We start from the raw sequence: 22,639 nt of genomic DNA on the forward strand, positions 1-22,639 counted from the left end.
ATGCACAGTGCAGGCCCAATGACATGGCCCATTTATCACCTTGGAAGATCCCATTTCTGTCCAGGAAAAAATGCAACATGACATGGTCTCCTAAGAGCTGCTGGTAGATCTCACCAGTGAAACGTTGGTCCATACACACCAGGGGGTTACTAGTTCTTGCCAGAAAAACATGCCCCATATTAAGCAACACCACCTGCCTGGATAGTGGGCACCATACACAATGGGCCCATGGACTCATGTTGCTTGCTCCACACACGAAGGCCTCTATCAGTGAGTTGCACTGGATATTTGGATTCATTCAACCAGCACACTCGTTTCCAGTATTCCAATGTCCAAACAGAGTGTTGTTGACACCACAACATTCGCCACTGACGATAATTAGCAATGAAGAGAGGGTGTCTCTTGGGTTGTCTGCTGTGGAACCCCATATGTCTGAGTGCACAGAGTATTGTCATTTGGGATATTGTTCTTGCACTCCCCATACTGTGTTGCAATGTCAACTGTCACACAGTGACCTGCCATTGCACTCATACAATGCCTGCACATTTTGCTCACCTGAAACATCCACCATGCATAATCATTTATAGTTGTTGGCCAGAGGTGGTTTGGCCCATTCAACATCATTCTTTGTACACCTTAGCCACAGTGGACCATGAGCAAAAGACAAGACATGCTGTTTCTGAGATGGAAGCACCTGACACACGAGCTCCACAATCATGTCCTTTTGTAACTCCATGGTATCTTTACTACATTTCCATAACTACTACTTTATCACTTTGACTTGCATAACCAAATGCAAATTACCACTGCTTCAGCATAATCAGCTGTTCAGCTTTTTATACTGTGAGCTATGTGGAATAGCCCATTATGGAGGGAGGTGGTCATAATTTAGTGATCACTGAGTGTATGTTTGATTAAACACAGTATAAGTTTTAAGTAATGAATGTCAGACTGATATTGCCATTTCTTCACAATGCATTCAATGTAAATATCAGTAGGGATTATTATCCAGGCTGTCAGATGTGGTACATAACTGAGTAACTTTAACTCAGAAGACATCAGTCTGTTTTCCTGAAAATCTTAATACAGGTCCATTTGTTATGAACACATCAGCCATGAACAATGATTGCTTTTCTATTTATTTTGTGACCTGCTAGTTTCTCAGGATTGAATTTTTTTACAGTATGTATATTTTTGTGCTATAGGATATATGCCGAGAATTATGGTGTCTCTCAGGATTGTGGGCATCACCTGCACATCCTGCATTAGATGGCAGCGACTGTGGAGGTGGAAAGGTAAGTGTTACCATCTGTTGATCATTTTCAGAATTTTTATTCATGACAGTAATGAAGTTTAAATGTAAAATTTAGAAATTCTAAAAAATCTAGCTTAAACAGTATTATGATTACATAGGTCAACAAGTTATTTTGGTTTTTAGGAGCATTAGCAACTAAGGGCATATTGCTCCAGGGATATGCGATGGTCATTTCCTGACCTTTCCGCATCATCCATATTTGGTGGTCACGGGCTCAAACCCCTGTCTAATCAAGAAGAATGTGCTATGCACTGCTGCTCCTGCCCACCTGGCTACGGAGGAGGTGCCCAGGTCAACAAGTATATTTCATCAAAAAATATATATGTATATTTTTAAAAAAATTTTTTTTTTTAACAAGCTAGAATTTTGAAAGCGAATTTAAAATCTGTTTGTGTTTCTCTAAGAACACATCTAGTTTTTGTGATGAGACCAATTAATTTAAACACGATGAGCATAATTATACCACTCATATACCTATTCAGTTAATTTACATGAATATGATTATTATTTTGTTTATACACTTATATCTATATTCTTTGTTATTTCATTCTTTAACTATAAATTGTTTCAGGTAAAATCTGGTGAATTACTGAAACACATTCATTGTCATGCCTTGACAGTTTAAAAAAATCACAAATTCTGACTGCATATTGAGAGTTTAGTGTCAAACATTAACTGAAAAATTGCATTTTTATTTTGAGATAACTTTAGTTTTACTTTATACAAATAAAAATGCATATCATGTAGAACTGTATCTCTCTATTAATTTAAAAGTTAGTTTGGGCAATAAGTACATTTCTGACAAACATAGAAAATGTCAAATGATTGTTTCTTGGTTAATTACAAAAACAGTGACTACAAAATGATTTTGTAGTTAATGTAGTGTGACACTAAGCCCTCAATATGGCTCTTTCCAAACTAAATAACAACATGCATTCACAGTGGATATTTGGAACATTTAACAGTTATACTTTGGCTGTCCTCTGGATGACCAGAATAAGGTATGGGCACAACGAGGGTTACAAAGTTTTGGTTTTTCTGACCTCCTCAGAAAAACCAAACTACTATCAGTTTTACAAATCTGCAGCTTCCAGTTTGCATCAATTACTTCACACTAGATTGACTTGTTCGATGATTTCCATAAAAATATAGGCCACACACACACACAAGGAAACATATATATTTAAAAAAAAAAAAGTTCACATTCGAAGGGAGACAGCAATATGCATCTAAAGTACATACATAGAACTAAACTGAAATTATATAAATAACAATCAAAATAATAATGCACCCCACCCACACTTTTTGGAACCTCTGGCCTAAGCCATTCATTAACTTGTTGCAGACTAATCTATACTTCATTCTTATAAAAGGAGTCAAAATTTGGTCTGGTGCACCGCATGCAACATTAAAAAATTTCTAATCATGTACTTGACTTACTATAAGATGGCTTTATGTTAAAATGGAATATCCACTGAACATCCAGAACTGAAATGCATGACAACCTAAAAATGAAACACTCAACACCTCCAAATATATATATAGTAGAACTTCAATTGTCCGTCAGGGTACGGGACCGAGACCATGATTATCAAATAATGGATAATAGAATATACAGGGCGATTCACTACCAGCGCGACAAACTTGCAGGAGGTGTAGGGGGCATAAAGACGAATCAGAATCACATAGCATTGCAAGGTCCGAAATGCCTTCATCATGCGGTAGAGGACGTTGAACGGGAAGTCGTGTGAACAGCGATCCTGCTGGAAGTCAGCATTTGCGAACCGGTTCCCGAGGCAGTAGGATGGACGAGTATTCAAACGTTGAACTGGCCAACATGCACCTCGCGTATGGAGCTGCAGACTGTAATGGGTGCGCCACACTGCGCATGTACCAGGAACATTTCCCGCACAGGCATGCTCCTCATCATACGATTTTCGCACGTGTGCACAGAAGGTTACATGAGACTGGTTGTTTCAAGAGAGGTACCATGAATCGAGAGCGAACGACGAGGACACCAGACAATGAGGAGAATGTCCTACGTCTTGCAGAAGGCAATCCGAGTACGAGTACTGGAGCAATAGGCCAACGATTGGGTATTTCCCAATCCACTGTATGGAGGATACTGTCAACAAACCAAATGAGTTCATACCATCTGCAACGCGTCCAATCATTGGAGCCTGCGGATTATCCACTCAGGAGGACTTTTGCTACTTGGTTTCTTCAACAGAAACAGTTCGCAAATGCTGACTTCCAGCGGGATTGCTGTTCACGCAACCTCTCGTTCAATGTCCTCTACCGCATGACGAAGGCATTTCAGACCCTGAAATGCTATGTGATTCCGATTCATCTTTGTGCCCCCTACACCTCCTGCAAGTTTGTCGCACTGGTAGTGAATCACCCTGTATACATTAAAAACATTATACATACAATAGACCAGGTCATCTAACTTGTTTATTTTATTACATAACCTGATGAAATTTAATTAAACTTTAATTATTTATTTTTTATCGGGTCATCGAAAAATCATAGTACAGATATCTACATACATACCTATTTTTAATATTTTGACTTAATATTTTGTCTAGTAATGTCATTAAAAAATTTAAAAGAAAACAATATTACATAATTAAATTTCTTTTCTAAAAAAAGTCAGTCAATTTCTTTTGTTCATTATCCCTCAAGCCTTTTGGGAAGCAACGTTAGGAATTTTATGCAAGAGTAACACTTGCGTAACATCTGCTTCTTGTACCTTGAACCACTCAATGTACTTTTACAACAGTTTCAGCTTCACAGTGACTAATTATGTTTGTTGTTCCATGAGCAACAGCTTTTTCTTCTTCTTCTTCAGTTTCAGAATCATCTGAAATGGTCATCACTCTTTGCGCAATTTCATTGTTGTCTAAAATTTCACATCCGACGTCCATTTTGTCCATATCCAGCCAATCATTTGCTTCCTCCATCGAAATATTTTTAAAACCACGACATTCGAACATAACTGCAAAATTTTAGTTTCTTTTGGAATGGTTTCTGTATAAGTTGAATATATTTCTTGTCACAACTTATTTCAGCTTCTTTGTATTGTTTGAACTAGAACATCATTCCAGGAATCAGCGACATTGAAAATTGCATCTTTTATAGTGTAGCTTTTCCAAAACTCTATCGTATCTAATTTATTTTCTGCCAAAACAAGTTTTTAAATGAACATTTTGCAATAACGACGTTTCATACTCTAAATCGCACCTTGATCCATCGGTTGAATGAAAGATGTCATGTTTGCTGACAGAAAGTGGCATGATATTTTGCCATCATCGCTTTTTAAATCACATACGTGTACAGGATGAGTCCATCAGTAGAACTGCATATTGTGGCAAACCTTTTGATGCCAAATGTGATCTTACACATGGTACAAGTATTTTATGAAACCAATCATGAAATATATCTTGGCTCATCCACGCATTGTTTTTGTGAGAAATATTTAACTGGAAAAGAACTTAAATTAATATTTTTAAATGATCTAGGCTTTTTTGGTTTTCCTATAATAACCAAATGCAATTTATGACTACTGCTGGCATTAGCACATACTATTATAGTGATGGGATCTTTTTACCTCTTATATCCCAGTGCCATATGTTCAGTCATTGAGGCCAGTGTCTTTTGAGGTAGTGCCTTCCAATTAAGGCCAGTCTCATCGCAGTTGTATATTTGGTCTTTAACTTTAACCAAACTTCGATCAGCTATTTCCTTCTGTAGTTTTTCATGATAAACAGAAATTGCAGCTCTATCTGCATTTAGCTTCTCACCCTGGATCGACAACTGTCAAATACCATAATGAAACTTAAATTTGTCCAACCATCCGATGCTAGCCTTGAATGAAGGATCTCTGCCTAGTTTTTTATTAATTTCAATGGCTTTTTCAATTGAAACTAGACATTATAGGTCCCAACAATGGAATTCCTTGCTATGTTTTTGAACAAACTATTGAAACATTGCAGTATCCAATTGTTCATTTTTAGCAAGCTTCATTGTTTTACGACTTTTAACATTACCGTCAGTGGTTTACATTTTTGACACGTGGTTTTCAATTTTGTCTGCATCACGCTTTATACCATTTACTGTTATTCTTCCTATTACATAAGCTAACCGATGCTATACTTGTAGCACTTTCACCTTTTCTTAAACGATTGATTATTTCAATTTTTTGTGCCAACACTACTCTTACATTTCTGTGTCATTTCGGTTTACTAAATAAAAATTATTAAAACAGGAAACAAGAGGTTAAAGTACAACCGTATACAGTAAGTTGTAAACAAAGACTGAGTGACACATGGTGCCAATATCACAATGCATTACAACATAGTGGGGTTAAGTGACGGTTAACAGAGACTGACGGTAAATAGGGTGATGGACGAAGTTCTACTGTATATATATATATATATATATTTAAAAAACAAAAAAAACCTGTCATATTAGAGTACCCATTTATGTATGTATGTGTATTTAAGTCCATAAATTTTTTATGTTCTCTGATCAGTCTGCCTCTTTTGCTGAAAGAAAAACTCTGTGCAGGCAGATATGAAGTTCTCTGAGTAGTGCAGACGGACCCAAGAGTAGCTCATGGAGTATTGTCAATGATATACAGGAATTTTTCCAGCAGGGATAAGGAGGTGATTATTCCATTGTATAAGGCAATGGTCAGGCCACACCTAGAGTACTGTATACAGGTCTGGAGGCCTCATTTCAAGAAGGATGTAGAGCTGCTGGAACGAGTACAGAGAAGGGCAACAAGATTAGTGAATGGAACAAAGGGGTGCTCTTAAGAAGAAAGGCTTAAGTTTTGCAAATTACAGTGTCTGGAGACTAGGCACCAGCGAGGTGATCTGATAGAGGTATATAAAGCCTTGAATGGTTTAAGCATGCTCAATGCTGATGGGATTCTTCCTCTAGCTCAGAAAAATCACCTGAGAGGGCATAAATTCAAATTGAGGAAAGACAGATGTAGGATAGACGTGCGGAAATTTGCCTTTAGCCAGCGGGTGGTTGGTTGGTGGAACAGACTTCCATCCCTTGTGGTGGAGGTTGATAGCCTAAATAAGTTTAAGGCTCAGCTGGACAGGTATTTTGAACGAACAGAGGGGTGAAGTGGAAGTGGGTTTTTTTTTTTTTTTTTTTGGCTGATGCTGCATAAGCTTGCTTTCTTGCATCAAATGCCTCTACTAATGCTAATGCTAACTCTAGTTTCAAGGAGGAGAAAAACCTTGTTATCCTTTCCTGAGATGGACTAAGCTCAGCAAAGGAGTGAAAAAAGCCAATAAATATTCCTTGCATCACAGACAGAATTTGAACCCAGCCCATTTTCACTTGGTGTGGATGAACATATTATAACCACTGTCCTATCCGCAAGAACACCTCAACATAAAGGAAGTATATATTACTCTGTACAATCTCATTACAGCACTCGGAGTCTCATGACCTTAAAAAAAAATAAAAAAATAAAAATTCTGAGTTACTCTTTTTTTTTTTTTTTTTTTTTTTATTTCGTATGATGTGATCAATACACGAATGAACCAGTCAGTTTTTTCTTGCTTCCTTCGTGTATCGTGGCCGGGATATCCAACCAACCGGCTGGTTCGGCACCATCGTGATATCCAGCCCGTGGCGGGAATCGAACCCGCGACCTTTGGGTTGCCAGGCAGGCACTTTACCTACCCGGCTAGCCCGGTCGGCTGAGTTACTCTGAGAGGGAGGGAGGGAGGGAGAGAGAGGGGGGAGAGAGAGGGAGGGGGAGAGAGAGAGAGAGAGAGAAGTAGAAGGGAATCGCCAAGAAAGAGAAGAACGATGACATCCAGCTCAGCACCCTGGGTGTGCCAAGCCCATACTCACCAGATGTGAGCCTCTGGGGTTCATACTATTCCGATTCTGGCAAGGTAACTAACTAATTCCACTCTGAATTTAATCTGACTTTAATCTGCCTCTGCCATGTTAAGAGGCAACTTATTCCAATGTTCAAGGATCTGCTGCCCATTAGCGAACTTCATGAGATCCAACTAATAAATTGAGTTGGCACCTAATTTCTTGGCACTCTAAGCACCTAGCACACACACACAAAGACATTCTCCTTGGCTAGATCATATCCTGTTTTAGAAATATCTGCAAACATTTCATAAGTTGTATATTTTTTTTGGCTGTGATGCGTTGGAGAATTGTCCCCTTTGGTTCTCCCCAGAGCCACATCACTCCTGTTACTTTGTGCACATCTGCGATATACAGACCTTCCCCATTCAATTTACTCAAACTCTTGAGCACCTTATAAACCTCAATCAATCCATCAATATGTCCATATGTCCATCATTGATGGACATATTGATGGACATCAATATGTCCATCAATCTGCACTCACTACTAACTGGCCACCCTTCCTAAACTCCCACCTCTCTGGAAGTGCTATATCTTTTTTCCTTTTTTTTTTGTCTTTTTCTTGATGCAGTCTCCAGACTGCATCAAAATGTAGTCTTTACATAACCTTGTAAAGAGGGATAATGATGTCCATCTCCCTACTGCAAAGATCCTATAAATCACTGACAGGATATCATGTGCCTTCCTAGCTGCCTATTTGTATTGCATGGAAAATGTCATATAAGATTGAATTACAAAACCTAAATATTTTTCATCTTGAACCACCTTTAGCTCATCCTTCAGCTTATGTGTGACTCCAGGATTTCTCTTCCTTAAATGTCACTTCACAGCTCATTAGCAAGGACTACTCTTTCTTCAAGCACAGAACACAAATTTCCTACAACTAGTACAAGGAGGCCATCAGCATATGCTTTCAGAATAATACAAGGATAATCGCTTTGCACTAAACTGTCAAAAACAATTCCTTAGACTGGCCCAATGCAGACATCTAAGAACATCACTTTGATACCAAATAAGGAAATGGCTGCCAGGTGTCACTTGGTGAAGATGTAGACTTCTGTAGCTGCTGCAAATGGATAAGTTTTCCTTGAAATTTTATCATATTTTTGATTAGTTAATATATTAATTTGTTTTACAAATAGATTAAATGGGCTTAGTAGCATTCATCAGCCTATTTTTTTAAATTTAGCTAGTGACTTTATAAGTTACAACTCTCTACTCGTACTGCTATCATGCTGGTGTTTTGGTGGGAATATCATAGCATAACCAGTAGCTCGGAAGAATTGTAAGGTTAAAATTTTAATAAATAAATATTTTGAAGGTTTTAATCACCTTTTGGACACATATATCTTTTGTATTTTATCATATTTTTGATTAGGTAACGTATTAATTAGTGTTTTACAAATATATTAAATAGGCTTAGTAGTTCGTTAACATTTTTTAAATTGTAAGTGACTTTGTAAGTTACAACTCGCTACTCTCACTGCTATCGTGCCGGCATTTTGGCAAGAATATTATTATCAGCCATATGATGCAAGAAAGCCTGATGCTTATGCCGCACTAGCCAAAAAAAAATTTCTGAGTTACCCTGAGAGAGAGAGAGAGAGAGAGAGAGAGAGAGAGAGAGAGAGAGAGAGAGTCAAAAGTAGAAAGGAGTCACCAAGAAAGAGAAGAATGATGATATCCAACTCAGGACCCTGGGTGTGCCAGATGTGAGTCCCTGGGGTAATCATAGCATAAACAGTAGCTCAGAAGAATAGTAGGGTTTAAATTGTAATAAATAAGTACAGTATTTTGAAGCTTTTAACCACTTTTTGGGCATATATCTTTTGTATTTAGTTAAGGATATAACTAAAGTAACATTGTGACCTTGTTACCGTAACTTGATAACATATAACTTGAACTTGATAGCTAAGATATAACGTAAAACTATATAGCGGAATACGAATTACTACATTAGCTTAATATAGTATTGTATAGTCAAGTATAGTATAGTAAATTAATCAATTAAATTTATTAACCTTATTAATTTTCATTGTTAATTAAATCATATTTAAATGGAAATCATGCCCCAGACTAGAGCAACAAAGCAATGTGCACAAAGTAACAGGAGTGATGTGGCTCTGGGGAGAACTAAAGGGGACAATTCTCCAATGCATCACAGCCAAAAAAAATATACAACTTATGAAATGTTTGCAGATCTTTCTAAAACAGGACATGATCTAGCCAAGGAGAATGTCTTTGTGTGTGTGCTAGGTGCTTAGAGTGCCAAGGAATTAGGTGCCAACTCAATGTTCTGATGGGCATCTATGAGATGCTTGAGGTGTAGGGTAAATGCCCTCGAAGAAATTAATATGAGCTGCCCAGCTCAACATCAGAGCTCACTCCTGTGCATCAGGTAAAACAACAGAAGCAACCTCCAAGGCAGAATGTGCTGGTACCACAGGAACTAGTTATTCTCGTTGACGCTACTGTCAGAGAGACGGGGAATATACTATGCAAGAAGGATAGGTGGAACAGGACCAAGGTATGTCTGCCAGGGGCAAATGATATTGTAGAGCAGATATCATCTTTTGAGGGCATCCTCTTTGTATATCTCTCATTATTTCTGCATATTCTGTTCTCACAAAAATTTTCCAATCAGAGAAATACTACTTGTACTTAGAAAACAATTATCAGAGCATCCAGTTTGTCTGATCCTCGACAGGATGCCCTACCACCAGAGCATGTTGAAGGCACCATGAAAATCCACAAAAATACCTAGAACGTACCTTCCTGAGTACTCCTGCATATACCTTATCATTCGATAGATGGCATCCTTATCATCCGATAGATGGTAGACATTCCTTGTTTATAACCATATTGGTTATTTGAGAATATACAATTGTCATTGTATATAATCATAAGACAGCTAATACACAGCCTTTCGTAAACATTTGCCATCACAGATAGCAAGGCAATAGGTCAGTATGATCCATGTTCAAAAGGCAATTCATTAGGACTTTTAATATTCAATCTCAATAGCACCACTCTCCACACTCTGGGAAAGACACCCTGCTCAAGACATGTATTGTACAATTGTACAAATACCTCTGATCTTAATTGGAAAGCTCATTTTAAGACAACTTCAAATGCAGTCTAGCCCATGCATCATGGACTTCTGCATATGAAAATAAATGTTCCTCTACCTGGGATTGAAATTCCGCATTATCTATGACCATATCCTGCTGTAAACTCAGTATTCCCTAATATAGGGAACAACTCGTCCAGAACCATGTTTGTAAACTGCTCCCAATATGACAAACTGAACTAAAACAGACCATTTCTGAAATTAACTTAAAAATAGAAATGGGTCTCTCGATCCTTGCTCACGTACATATTTCTGCCAAGAAACTTTCTTAGCATTATTTATGGCAGTGACATACTCTTTTCTCAATCTTTTATACTCACATTTATATATTTTTATACTCACATTTAAATCTGATGGAATCGGAAAGAAATCGCTAAAAATCTCAATCATTCACAATCTTCATCATTATTCATTTCTGAACATAAGAACTATTAAATATTACTGCTGATCATGCAAAGTGGACTCTTTGGAAATATTTAATAGACACTTGTTTCTTTATTAAGAGTTTATATAGTTGAAAAACCATCAACTATATAAACAGAATTTTTATTCATCAACCATCAACTATATAAACAGAACTATATAAACAGAATTTTTATAAACAGAAATCCCCCATCAACATTTTTTAAAATAAATGGAATATGATGGGAAGCTTCATCAAGTAGGTCTACTGCACACATAAAAGTAAAGAAATTTGGATTTTCATCTTGTATTTCAAAGATGAAAACCTTAGGGGCATCCCTAAACTAGTTATTGTTGACTGGAGCTCTAGGTGAACCATTCAATCAGTGCCCCTCCCAAAATCAGCCCTAAACAAGCTACAAGTAGCTGGCACCCTCAGCAACCAACATAATTGGCACTCCTCCAAACCTCGTGAGCAAATACAGGCTGAGATTTTTTGTGCCCCAGGTGACCACTTAGTTGGCTCATGTGAACAGACTACCGTAGCCTATGATAGACACTGATATTCACCATCGGCCTATGATGGCCGATAGTGAATATATCCTGCCCACCTGGCTACAGGTGGGCAGGAGCAGCAGTGCGTAGCACACGCTTCTTGATTAGACTGGGGTTCAAGCCCATAACCACCAAATATGGAGGATGCGGAGAGGTCAGGGAATGACCACCGCATTTCCCAGGAGCAATATGGCCTTAGTTGCTAATGCTCCTAAAAAAAAAAAAAAAAAAAAACGGCCTATGATAAATAAAGAAAGAAGATTAACACAGACAAAGAAATCTATTAAAATAGATCATTTTTGGGATCAAGTTTGTTTTAATGATGGGTAGTAAGGAATTTTAGTGATGAGATTGTCCCTGAGATAGGAAACATTTTTGGGGAAAGAAGGCTGAGAAATTTCAGACTGGCTGCACCAAGGTGGATGTTAAATTCCAGACAATATGATCTAAGGTCATATGCTTCAAGAGGACCAGATCCCGTGCATATTGTTAAAGAGACCATGTGCACACCAGAATATTTTAAACAAAGTTTTTTTTTTTTTTTTTTTTTGGTTCTTTCAGAATATTTTTTAAATTTGCCTTTCATGTTTTTAGCATGATTTTACAGATGCCCACAGTTCAAAAATTACTAAGGAGTGGATTCTAAGAAATGAAATAGAGTTAAGAGTCCAATTCCCATGATCAAACTTCTCACTAAGAATGTACAAAAGGATCCTGAAATTAAACCACCACAGCCAGCAATAAAGAAAGATCAAACTGAAGTTATAAAACATTTATAGGAATGATTATATAAATTTGAGTGTGAAAAATTCTGCCCATTCACGTAAAGGTACAATGAGGTTATGAATTTTAAACATTTTAAAGAATATTCTAAATTTTTCGAATGGAGTACTCTTACCAAGAGTACTCTCCCCTATCCCCCAACTGTTTCAGATGGAACATGTCTATTCTCACAATAAGGCATTGAAAGAAATAGAGCTGCATTTAGCATTAAGTTGCCAAATGTATACAATAGAATCTTATGATATTTTTGTAGTGAGTAACAAAGGTTTTCCTTAGCTTAATAAATGGAATAAAGAAGGTGGTAAAACTGAAACAGTGTTGAGGAGTTCAGTTTTTCACTAAGAATTTTCTCTTCCCCCACCCCATTTTTATCACTAAGAGGATGCTATATAAGCTTGCTTTCTTGCATCATATGCATCCACTAATCAGTATTAGGATCTGCTGCCAAACGAGAATTCACAGTTTAAGCACAATGTACAAGACACTTCATGGCACCAGTAAGGAAATGTGAATGAAAAAAAAAAAAATAAATAAAAAAATACAGTAGTGGTTTATGTATACTAATTATTTTTTTCTTTTCTTCTGCAGATATGCCTCCAAGGAAAATGTACCAGATCCGACGGTAGAAACGTCGACATTATTACTGACGGCAGTATTGCACGATCAGCATTATCTAGGGTTAAAGAATTGGCAAGTGATATTCTGACCAAGTTACGTAATGCTTTCAAAGTGTTGGGCTGAATTTTGCGGTCCTATATGCAAGACATATTTCTGGTGTTCATGTAAATAGTGTATATCTGTTAGGAAACACTGATAGCTGCGAGTACGATATAAGCAGTTGTACAGTCCCAGCCATGTACCCATATTTAGTCACTACCCACCGCTTGGATACATGTGGACTGCAGTGTAAGTAATCCGTTTAATCCTCAGAGGCCACATTCGATCCCATATTTCAACTTCTCCAGAAAAGTGACAAGTCAAAATGCCTTTTTTTTTTTTTTTTTTTTTTTTATTGCAGCAATGATGCAAAGAGACGTCAGGTTTTAAACTTGAAAATCATCACAAATGTAAAGGCAGTACTCGCCGCTAGAGAGCGACGTGTTCACTTTTCTGCTTTAAGAACGGCTTTGTTCTCGGCCCTATTCAAAGAACGTCATGCTGTGAAATCTTCTTGACAGACCCTTCGCTTGAAGCTACCATTCATACAATCTTCTAGCACGGGTTTATGTAAACAACCACGTCATCACGCCCAACAACAAGAAGAGATTTCTGAAAACGAGCTGAAATAGAAACGCTGATATCACATGCGTCATTCGAAATGTGTTCAGCGATAACACATTACCAAGTTTCTCGTCGAATACTGTTGTATGACTTGTCAAACCGGAAGGAACGAAGAAGGATAGCACGAATCGAAACTTCCGACATCAACGTAAAAAAGTTTTTAAAATCATGTGGTTCTACTATCATTATATAAACATTCAACTAACGTCCTATTAATATAAGCAGTTCGGTCATATGAATGCAAATCTTCGTATTTTGTCCAGAAGAGAAAGGGAGAAGCTGCAATAAAATGTTCCAAAGATGTGAAAGAGGCAATTTTATTTTTGCTATCGTAACATATCGAAGGGAAACGTTCGAGATACCGTAAACCACGTTTGAAAATAATTTTATATAAATGTCAACCCCGGTTAAAATAATTTGATAAAAATTTAACAAACTAGTTTTTCTTTTCTTTCTTTTTTTTAATAAGTGGTTCTGATAATTCTCAAAAATTTAACAAGGGGCTCACAAGCCTCTCCCACAATCCCAGACATAAGCATAATAAATAGAAATAACACTTCCTAAACTTGGATGTGAGCCATTCTAAGCTGTAACCAGTATTTTCAGTTTTCCTCGTTTATGAAGAAGCATAAATTTAATAAGTTACTGGCGGGTTCTCGAACTGTACGCCGAAATCACCCGGGGGGCTTGAGAGAAATTTCGAGAGAATCGGGATTTTTTTTTTTTTTTTTGCAGCTCGGGTTTTATTTCATAAACTAACTCCAGCCCAAATGAAATCATTGGTTACAATCGTGAGGGTCGCACAACTTCATTTATCATTTTAGAGAGGGTCATGTATCGCAAAGTTTGAGAACCCCTGAAAGTGCGCAGCACGGCTGTCCACATAAGCGAACATTCATTGTTTCCTTTGGCGCTATTTCTAACATTCATTTCATTCAAATTTATATTTTCTCTTGACACGCCGCTGGACTAAAGCAAAGCAAAGCACAGCAGAGGCTGCAAAAATATGAAGAAAAAATTGAAAATGAACAAAGAATTAGTAAAACAATAAAAAAAAATTATTTTTTCAAAGAATTAAACACTATTCGAATTAAAAATAAAATTAATGCAAGTGTTTATGTCAATTGATATCTAATTATACATGTGTATTTAAATATAAAAGAAACAAAGTAGTTAATGTATGGATTGTACTCAATGCGATACATTTATGCGGTACAATAACACTGGTCAGCATCAATTTCCTCCCTGAAATAATTTCGACAGATTCTCGTAGGAAATATTTTAAGCACATATCTGAGTTTAAAAAACTCAGATATGTGCTTAAAAAGTTCTCATCGCTCTCAGTTTTCAAATATCTTAGGTTAATTATCGAAAACCAAGAACTGTCGTTAAAGCTTCATTTCCTACATTTCCACGTAGGCTTTTTCCTGAAAACTTAGGAGGGGTCTCCGAAAAGGTTTCACCAAGATATTTCTCAAATGGAGAAAAAGATACTAGGGAAAATGAAATCCAAATATGTCGGCAGACTACTGTTGGAATCTCGTACGGGAGACACCAATGGACGAATATAAAGGCAAAAAAAAAATAGAAAAAATAATTTTTGTTATCAGATAAACATTTTTGTAAACAGAATAAGGTTAACAGACCATTGTTCAATATTTAGTTGTTGTTATTTGGTTTTTAGGAGCATTAGCAACTAAGGCCTTATTGCTCCGGGAATATGCGGTGGTCATTCCCTAACCTTTCCGCATCCTCCGTATTTAGTGGTCATGGGTTCGAACCCCGGTCTAATCAAAAAGTGTGTGCTACGCACTGCTGCTCCTGGCTACGGAGGTGCCTCAATATTTAGTACTGTATGTAACATTACTTAAAATATATGAAATCTCTTTTACAAGAAACAGTTTTTGACTTAAATCCCTGCTCCCTTTGTGGTTGCCATAGTTGAATTCAGTAATGTCAAATCTACAAGAATCATCCTGGATTTTAACAGGGAGCGATTTTTTTTTTTTTTTTTTTTTTTTCCCCCGACCAGTGTAATCAGCGCAAGGCAAAAAACATGACCATTCATAATACCCAGTACTTCAGCTACAATATAGCCTATGTGATATGCATAAAAAAAGAAATACCAATCCGGATTTCCAATGGGCCTATCGACAATCGTTCTGAAAGAGCCAAATAATTTAAAATTTCATGAAAATTCATCCACTGGGAATCAAGTTATTACATGCGGGCGGATGGCAAAAAAGATATAATAATCTCCGAATTTCTTTTGAGTCAGATTTGTGACATTTTGGGATGGCTTGACGAAGTTTATTAAGAAAGCCAAACAAATTTTTATGAAAATTCATTCACTAGGAGTCAAGTTATTACATGAGGACGGACAAAAAAATAATAACTGCAGGGTAATAGTCCGATTTTAATGAAAATTTTATAAAAATCTATCCACTAGGAGTCGAGTTATTACACGTGAGCAGGCGGGCCGGCGGACGAACAGACAACACTCTGACGAAGGTGGAGGCAATAGGCGACTTTACGCATATATGCGTAAAGTCGCCTATAATGGGATTGCAATTATGTGAGGCTAAGTATTAGTTAGTTATTTGGTTTTTAGGAGCATTAGCAACTAAGGCCATATTGCTCCGGGATATGCGGTAGTCATTCCCTGACTTTTCCGCATCCTCCGTATTTGGTGGTGACGGGCTCGAACCCCGGTCTAATCAAGAAGCGTGTGCTACGCACTGCTGCTCCTGCCCACCTGGTTACGCAGCGGAGGCACCGGCTAAGTATTCTCCGAAACTAGAATGAATAAAGGCTATGGATTGTCTTTCCTTTGAAATTAGGATAAAAAAAAGTTGAATTTGCTAATTCCAGTTATTTTTGACCAGTTCCCAAACAGTAAATCATTAATTATTTTCCCGTCAGCGTTTAGAAATTTCATTTATTTTACGCCTTAAGTTTTTTTTTTTTTAACCTCTAAAATTTAAAAATTAGCTATTTACATAAATTATGATATAACTATGATAATCCCACTAACCTAAACTGGGAAATACAAATTTATATAGTTTTGGGGAAAACAAAAATGTGCGAAAAAAGGCTTTGTAATGAAAATTACTACGACATCCTTCTAAGGATAAATTTAAAATTGGTTTATTTAGAATCATTAGCCCAATGTTCAACGCAGCAGTACAATAGTGCAAACGTTTTGAATTGATTGTGGTCCAAATCCACAAAGTATGGACGGACAAAAAACATGGACTTTAATCCATCAAATTGCTGTGATAATTCGCGAAGCTTCAAGGAGACAAACTAGCACTACATAGAGTAGAAGAATTTAAGCAGCGCTTGTACATCCTCCACGCCCTTCAGTGCTAAAAATATGAAATTGTAAAAATTATGCAGTTATCATATAAAAAAAATCGGTGCGGATTAAGGTATGGACTATCACGTGATCTTTTAAGGGGCGCCAAAAACAAGAAAAAAAATGTATATCCTTAGTCAGGACCGCGTTAATGCTACGGCCAAACCGGCCATGGCCGGAGACCTCACCCGAAAAGGCGCCTCATTTTCAGTGTAAATATCTTCTAAAGTAGTGATAAAAATTTCTAATAATAAACCAAGAAAACGTGTAAAATAAAAGCATTCTAAAATTTAACTTGTTAAGTGTTTAAAATTTTATTCTTATACCTTTTTATTGTACAATAAATAAGTTAAAAGTTTCTTTTAAAATTGTTTTTATTATTATTTTATTTAACAAGTCAAAAAACAAAACATTTCTGATCTCTTAGTTTACATTTTTATCAAGGAATTATTGTTCACAATCTAAACATAAAAATCTATGTAGTAAATTTATATGCATGTGTGTAATATACATACACACGCATATATATATTAAAGGGATCTCAAATTTAAATATGGCCGGGGTCTATTTCATCCTTAACCCGGTCCTGTCCTTAGTAAAGGGATGCAAATTATACCTTGATCCGGCCCGGCTCGGAATTACATATAATATAAAAGATATCAAACCGATACTGAGAAAATTTACGACAAAATCAGAGAAATTATAATACTCTTATTTTCACTAACTGAACTTGAAATTACTAAAGGAAATACATTTAATGAAACGAAAGCTGAAGTTTAATATTTTTATGATATTCCTTCAATATTCTTTCTATGATCCTTTTTCGATTACTTTATTTTTAGCTTTATTTTATTTTATATAAGCGGTGGTTTGAAAAGATAACACAAGACAAAAGATAATATACCAACGTACTATAACAAAAAATATATATGAGTATTTGTAGTAGAAACGCATTATAATGGGCACGAAAAGGTTCACGTGCATTGGCTGTACTAGAAGTTGCTTCAAATAAACTAAATAAAAATTCGAAAAATAAATAATAATAAAAGCAAAAAAAAAAAAAAAAAAAACTAAACAAACATATTTCAACAGCATTGGAGATCAGAAACTTTAAGCACACTGGATATCTCAACCAAACTACTATACGGTTTCTATCTTGTCTTTCCTATCTTTTAAACTCCTCTAACCCCCAGTTGGTACCCCAAACACTTTTAAACCTGAAGTAGTCGAGTGGTCAATATGCGAGCACGCGTTTAGTTTAATGTAGTTCAAGCACACACGACTGCTAAATATATGCCTGAATGCAAACAACAAAATACGTCTTTTTTTGATAACTGTCCAAATTTGTGTGTATTCAATATTAAATAAAATCTGTTACTAAACGTGAGTATAGACAGCAATTATTCAACCGAGATCTACAACTAACGTTACACAGCTTCCACGTTCCCAGCAGTGTTGCCAACTCTTAATAATATTTCCCGCTAGCCGCATACTCAAAATCCGCTATTTTTAGCACTTGACCCGCCAAATTTTTTGAATTTTCATTTGTTTGTACTTTGTAGTGAATAAAAACAAACAAACAAATAGTATATATAAATAGTTATTTATTTTTCTGTTTTTAATATAAAATCAATATCTAAAAATCTAAATTAATTTCGAAATTCAATACCTCCTCATCATATGCTTCTTGTGTACCTATTTTGCGAAGCACTTCTTCAGGTAAAACATAATTTTTACAACACTTTTCAACTCTTTCGAGCCCGTATCGTACTGATAAGATTGCATTAACCGTGCCAACACTCATTCTGTTGCGTGTTTTGTTTTTTACTAGATTTAAGTTGCTGAATATTCTTTCCACATCTGCATTGGATAATGGCAAAATTAAAATACCCAATGCAAATTCGCTAATTTCTTTAAATGGATTTTTACCGCTTGCATCTCGAAAAATTTGAAACTTCTGACCAAAACTTCATTGTATTGTTGATGTTTTCCCATTTAACGAGAGTAATGTTTATATACTGTTACTCAATTTTTTCAATTTCTACTTCAGACAATTTTAAGTTTTGTAATAAATTTATCAGTGGTTCTTTTTGTTGCTTTAATATATTGTTAACTGAGATTAATGATATTTTTTCTAATTCTTTTATGTTGTCCAGAAGGCGTTGGTTTAATTGTAGATACAAATCAATCAAGAAATTACGACCTCTCTCTCTTATTGCCGTTTCATCTGATAAGTTTATTCATTATTAACTCATTTATTTTTCTTTCAAATTGGTAACCTAAATATGGCTTAGGGTCTAAATAATTATTAATGTCTTCTTCTATCCTTTCAATATGTGTATTTGGTAAAAACATTTTATTGGCAATCATCGACAATAGCATGTTTAAATCATGTAGTAATAATGTAGGATCGGCAGTATTTGATTCAAAAGATTTGTTTACTCTTTGTACTTCAGATAAGATAGATTTTAAAATAAAAGATATGCTAAATTACTTTCATCTTTGAACATTGAATAAAGAAGTTCTGCAGTATAACATTTGTCAGTCAAACGAGTTATTTCAAAATAGGCTTTTAATTCAATATACTGTTCTAAAATTCTTGTTATAGCAACTTCAATGGATAACCACCTTGTTTGACACGAATGAACTATCTTTTTCGGATCTGCACCATCGTTTATGGCACTGTATAAATATTTAAATTGATTTTGTCGGCTGGTGGATTTACTAAACGTACGATTTTGCATTGCACGAGGGTTGCTAGGAATACAACTATCGTGCTATACGAGGACTGACTATACTAAGATATTATTACACTGTGGTTATTAGAAATGATTATTACTTATTACTTATTGCTCTGTGGTTATTAGAAACGTTGAAAGAGATGTCGGTAATTCGGATCGCATTTCTTGGAAGCCAAACAAATAGGACGAAGAAAAATTATCCAATGCCATTCCTTCGCTGTTTCAAAAAAAGGCGTCATTAGAATTTTTTCCACATTTTTAGATTTGATTCAACAATTTAAAGCTATGACCCAATGATCAGGTCGTTTGACCGCGAGCGTAACTACGTAAAATTGTTGGGGTTCTCCTCAGGAAAATCCAGAATAATATAAAACCGATTCTTCGCTTTATAAAAAAAAAAAACTATGAAATATGATATCCCTACTATTTCAATTATGAATTATTTTTATTGTTAATTAAATAATTAATTGAACAATTAATTAAATATTTCTTAAATGAATATTTCTTAATATAAATGTTACATTGCCAAAATACATAAAATGCTGAACATTTATACTCTTCCCGCTAAAAAATCCGCTATCCGCTATTTCATATTTTTATCCGCTAAACCTGAAGCAATTCCGCTAAATCTAGCGGGAAAACCGCTAAAATGGCAACACTGGTTCCCAGTCGTGATAATCAAGTGACCACATCCGTCAACACTCGGTAACTTCAAATAGTCCTAAACACTGTTTTTTTTTACAATCATACTATATCAACCGTCTGGAGGGGCCGGAAAACCAAAGAAGGTTTTCCTAAATCAAAGCACTGCCAACCGCCTGATCCAGCCCACCCCCACCTCGTGGCAGCAAACCTGCCAATACAATAGTTTTATTTATCACTTGATACATGAAAAGGACCCATGAAAAGAGCTAGGGTAGACACATATCCACCTTAAAGCCAGACCGTCAGTTTTCAAAGTTAATATAAAATAAACAAAGTCAAGTGAACAAGCGTTTGTATGTAATTTTGTAATTTTGTTACATTACTCAAGTTAGGCTCATTCCAATTGTTTTTATTTTTAAGATTCGTCCTCGTTAGGGGTAAAACTACCGTATCGAAGATAGAAATGGGAGGCGGGGGAGGGGGGTTGAACGCGTTTATTTATCTCGCGGGCGTATAAAGATTGGGCACCAAACTATTTTTATTATCTATGGTCATAACACGATGGGAAAATGTAAAACATTAAAAATGAAAGTTTAAATTTTCGGTGGCTGAACAGGAAGTGCTACCGTTGATTGAGAAAAAAAGCAACGAATAATTATCGTAGGATGTGAACATGCCCCACAGCTCACATCTGGTGGGTATGGGCTTGGCACACTCAGGGTCCTGAGCTGGATATCATCATTCTTCTCTTTCTTGGTGAGTCCCTTCTACCTCTCTCTCTCTCTCTCTCTCTCTCTCTCTCTCTCTCTCTCTCTCTCTCTCTCTCTCTCTCTCTCAGAGTAATTCAGAATTTTTTTTTTTTTTTTTTTTTTTGGCTGGTGCAGCATAAGCCTCAGGCTTCCTTGCACTATATAGCTAATAATAATAGCAATCGTCCTCCACTTCCCGATAACGCAAATTCAGTTCGGAAATTGATTAAGTGGGAAAAAAAATGTTATCATAAAAATTTTGTTTAAATGATGCTTTCATTCAGCTGTATAATACACAAAATCAGTTGGTTAGCTGAAATATTATTTGTACTCAGTTTATTTACAAATTTGACGAAGTGACATTTCGTACATCGATTTCTACTGCTCCGACAGACAGTGCCGGCCAAAAGCATGTTCAACCGGTTCTGTCGAACTGGGCCCCACGCATGGTCAAAACAATATTGCTGATTAATGTATTAAATATTATTCGTATTTAAAATTTTTGTTCAGTATAACATAAAGTATTTAATTATTTCTTACTGTAAAATTTGAAAAATTAAAAAATCACTATTACAAAAATACCCCATAAGTTTTGCACAGGACCCCAGGGTCCGCAAGTAATTCTTGAACTAGGGCTCCACAAAATTTGGAGTCGGCTCTGCCGGCAGATGATATATGTCTTTTCCTGATTACGTTCTAAACAACTACAGTAAACTCTAAAATCCGGAATTTTACGATCTGGAATTCTTTAAAATCCGGATTGCAAAGAATTTAAGCAAGTAATGTAATTGAGAGGCCGCCGTAGCCTAGTGGTCAGGCGCGCGGGGGTATAAGTACACATGCTTTGAGTGACCGGGATTGAAACCCGGGATTCAGCAGCATGCTGAGTGACCGGGATTGAAACCCGGTCACTCAGCATGCTGCTGAATACGGTGCTGTTTCTTGTATTCTGTCTATCTTGTTAATTCCTTTGACTGTTTGGTCGTCCCGGAGTGTAAACAGAATATTTATTATTATTACAAGCACGTAATTAAAATAAATATTTTAAAATCCAGAAATACTAAGAAAATAATGCAGCACTCATATCAACGAATACAAAAAAGGATGACATTTCTCTCTTCATGGGATGTTTGCAGTAATATTTTGTCGTTTAAATATTAGTGGCCGCAAAAAAAGTTTCAACTGCATAGACAATGCAATGATCTTAATTCTCACACGAGAACAAACCTGCCTTTGTAATGAGTTGCCCAGCTACTACACTACGTTTAAAGAGAAGGCCTCTCCAAAATGTTAATTGGCCATTTGTTTGAAAAATCAGACTAGTATGAAAGATCAGACAGCCTGCTTCAGGACACCAACGGTCCTCATCAGACAGTTGTTGTTGTTTGTTTGTTATTTGGTTTTTAGGAGCATTAGCAACTAAGGCCATATTGCTCCGGGATATGCGGTGGTCATTTCCCTGACCTTTCCGCATCCTCCGTATTTGGTGGTGACGGGCTTGAACCCCGGTCTAATCAAGAAGCGTGTGCTATGCACTGCTGCTCCTTCCCACCTGGCTACGGAGTCGCCCTCAGACAGTAGATGATCAGATAATCTGTAATGTCAAACAACGCAAACAAAACAGTGTAAAGTGCGGTCTACGAAATCGGAATTTCATAGCTGTAATACAGCTATGACTATCTGTTTTGTCTGAGGGTTATCACCAGAGACCACCTTCTATCCGAAGTCCACCTGTGTGAAAGTAGTACAATACCAGGAGAACTC

The 22,639-nt window shown here is 36.3% G+C and overlaps 1 protein-coding gene across 1 annotated transcript in view; it reads left to right on the top strand.

Moving 5' to 3' along the window:
• LOC150077579 (A disintegrin and metalloproteinase with thrombospondin motifs adt-1-like) overlaps positions 1-12,861 on the top strand; it is a 150,197-nt gene extending 137,336 nt beyond the window's left edge. The window contains exons 12-13 of the mRNA XM_090385950.1: positions 1,206-1,295; positions 12,690-12,861. Of these exons, the coding sequence (XP_090242076.1) occupies positions 1,206-1,295; positions 12,690-12,842 (243 nt within the window). The 3' untranslated portion in view covers positions 12,843-12,861. The remainder of the gene's footprint in view (positions 1-1,205; positions 1,296-12,689) is intronic.
• The last annotated feature ends 9,778 nt before the right edge of the window (positions 12,862-22,639 follow it).

Source organism: Mastigoproctus giganteus, chromosome 12 (genome assembly GCF_048544385.1).
Source record: "Mastigoproctus giganteus isolate SK-2022 chromosome 12, ASM4854438v1, whole genome shotgun sequence".
NCBI classification, from domain to species: Eukaryota; Metazoa; Arthropoda; class Arachnida; order Uropygi; family Thelyphonidae; genus Mastigoproctus; species Mastigoproctus giganteus.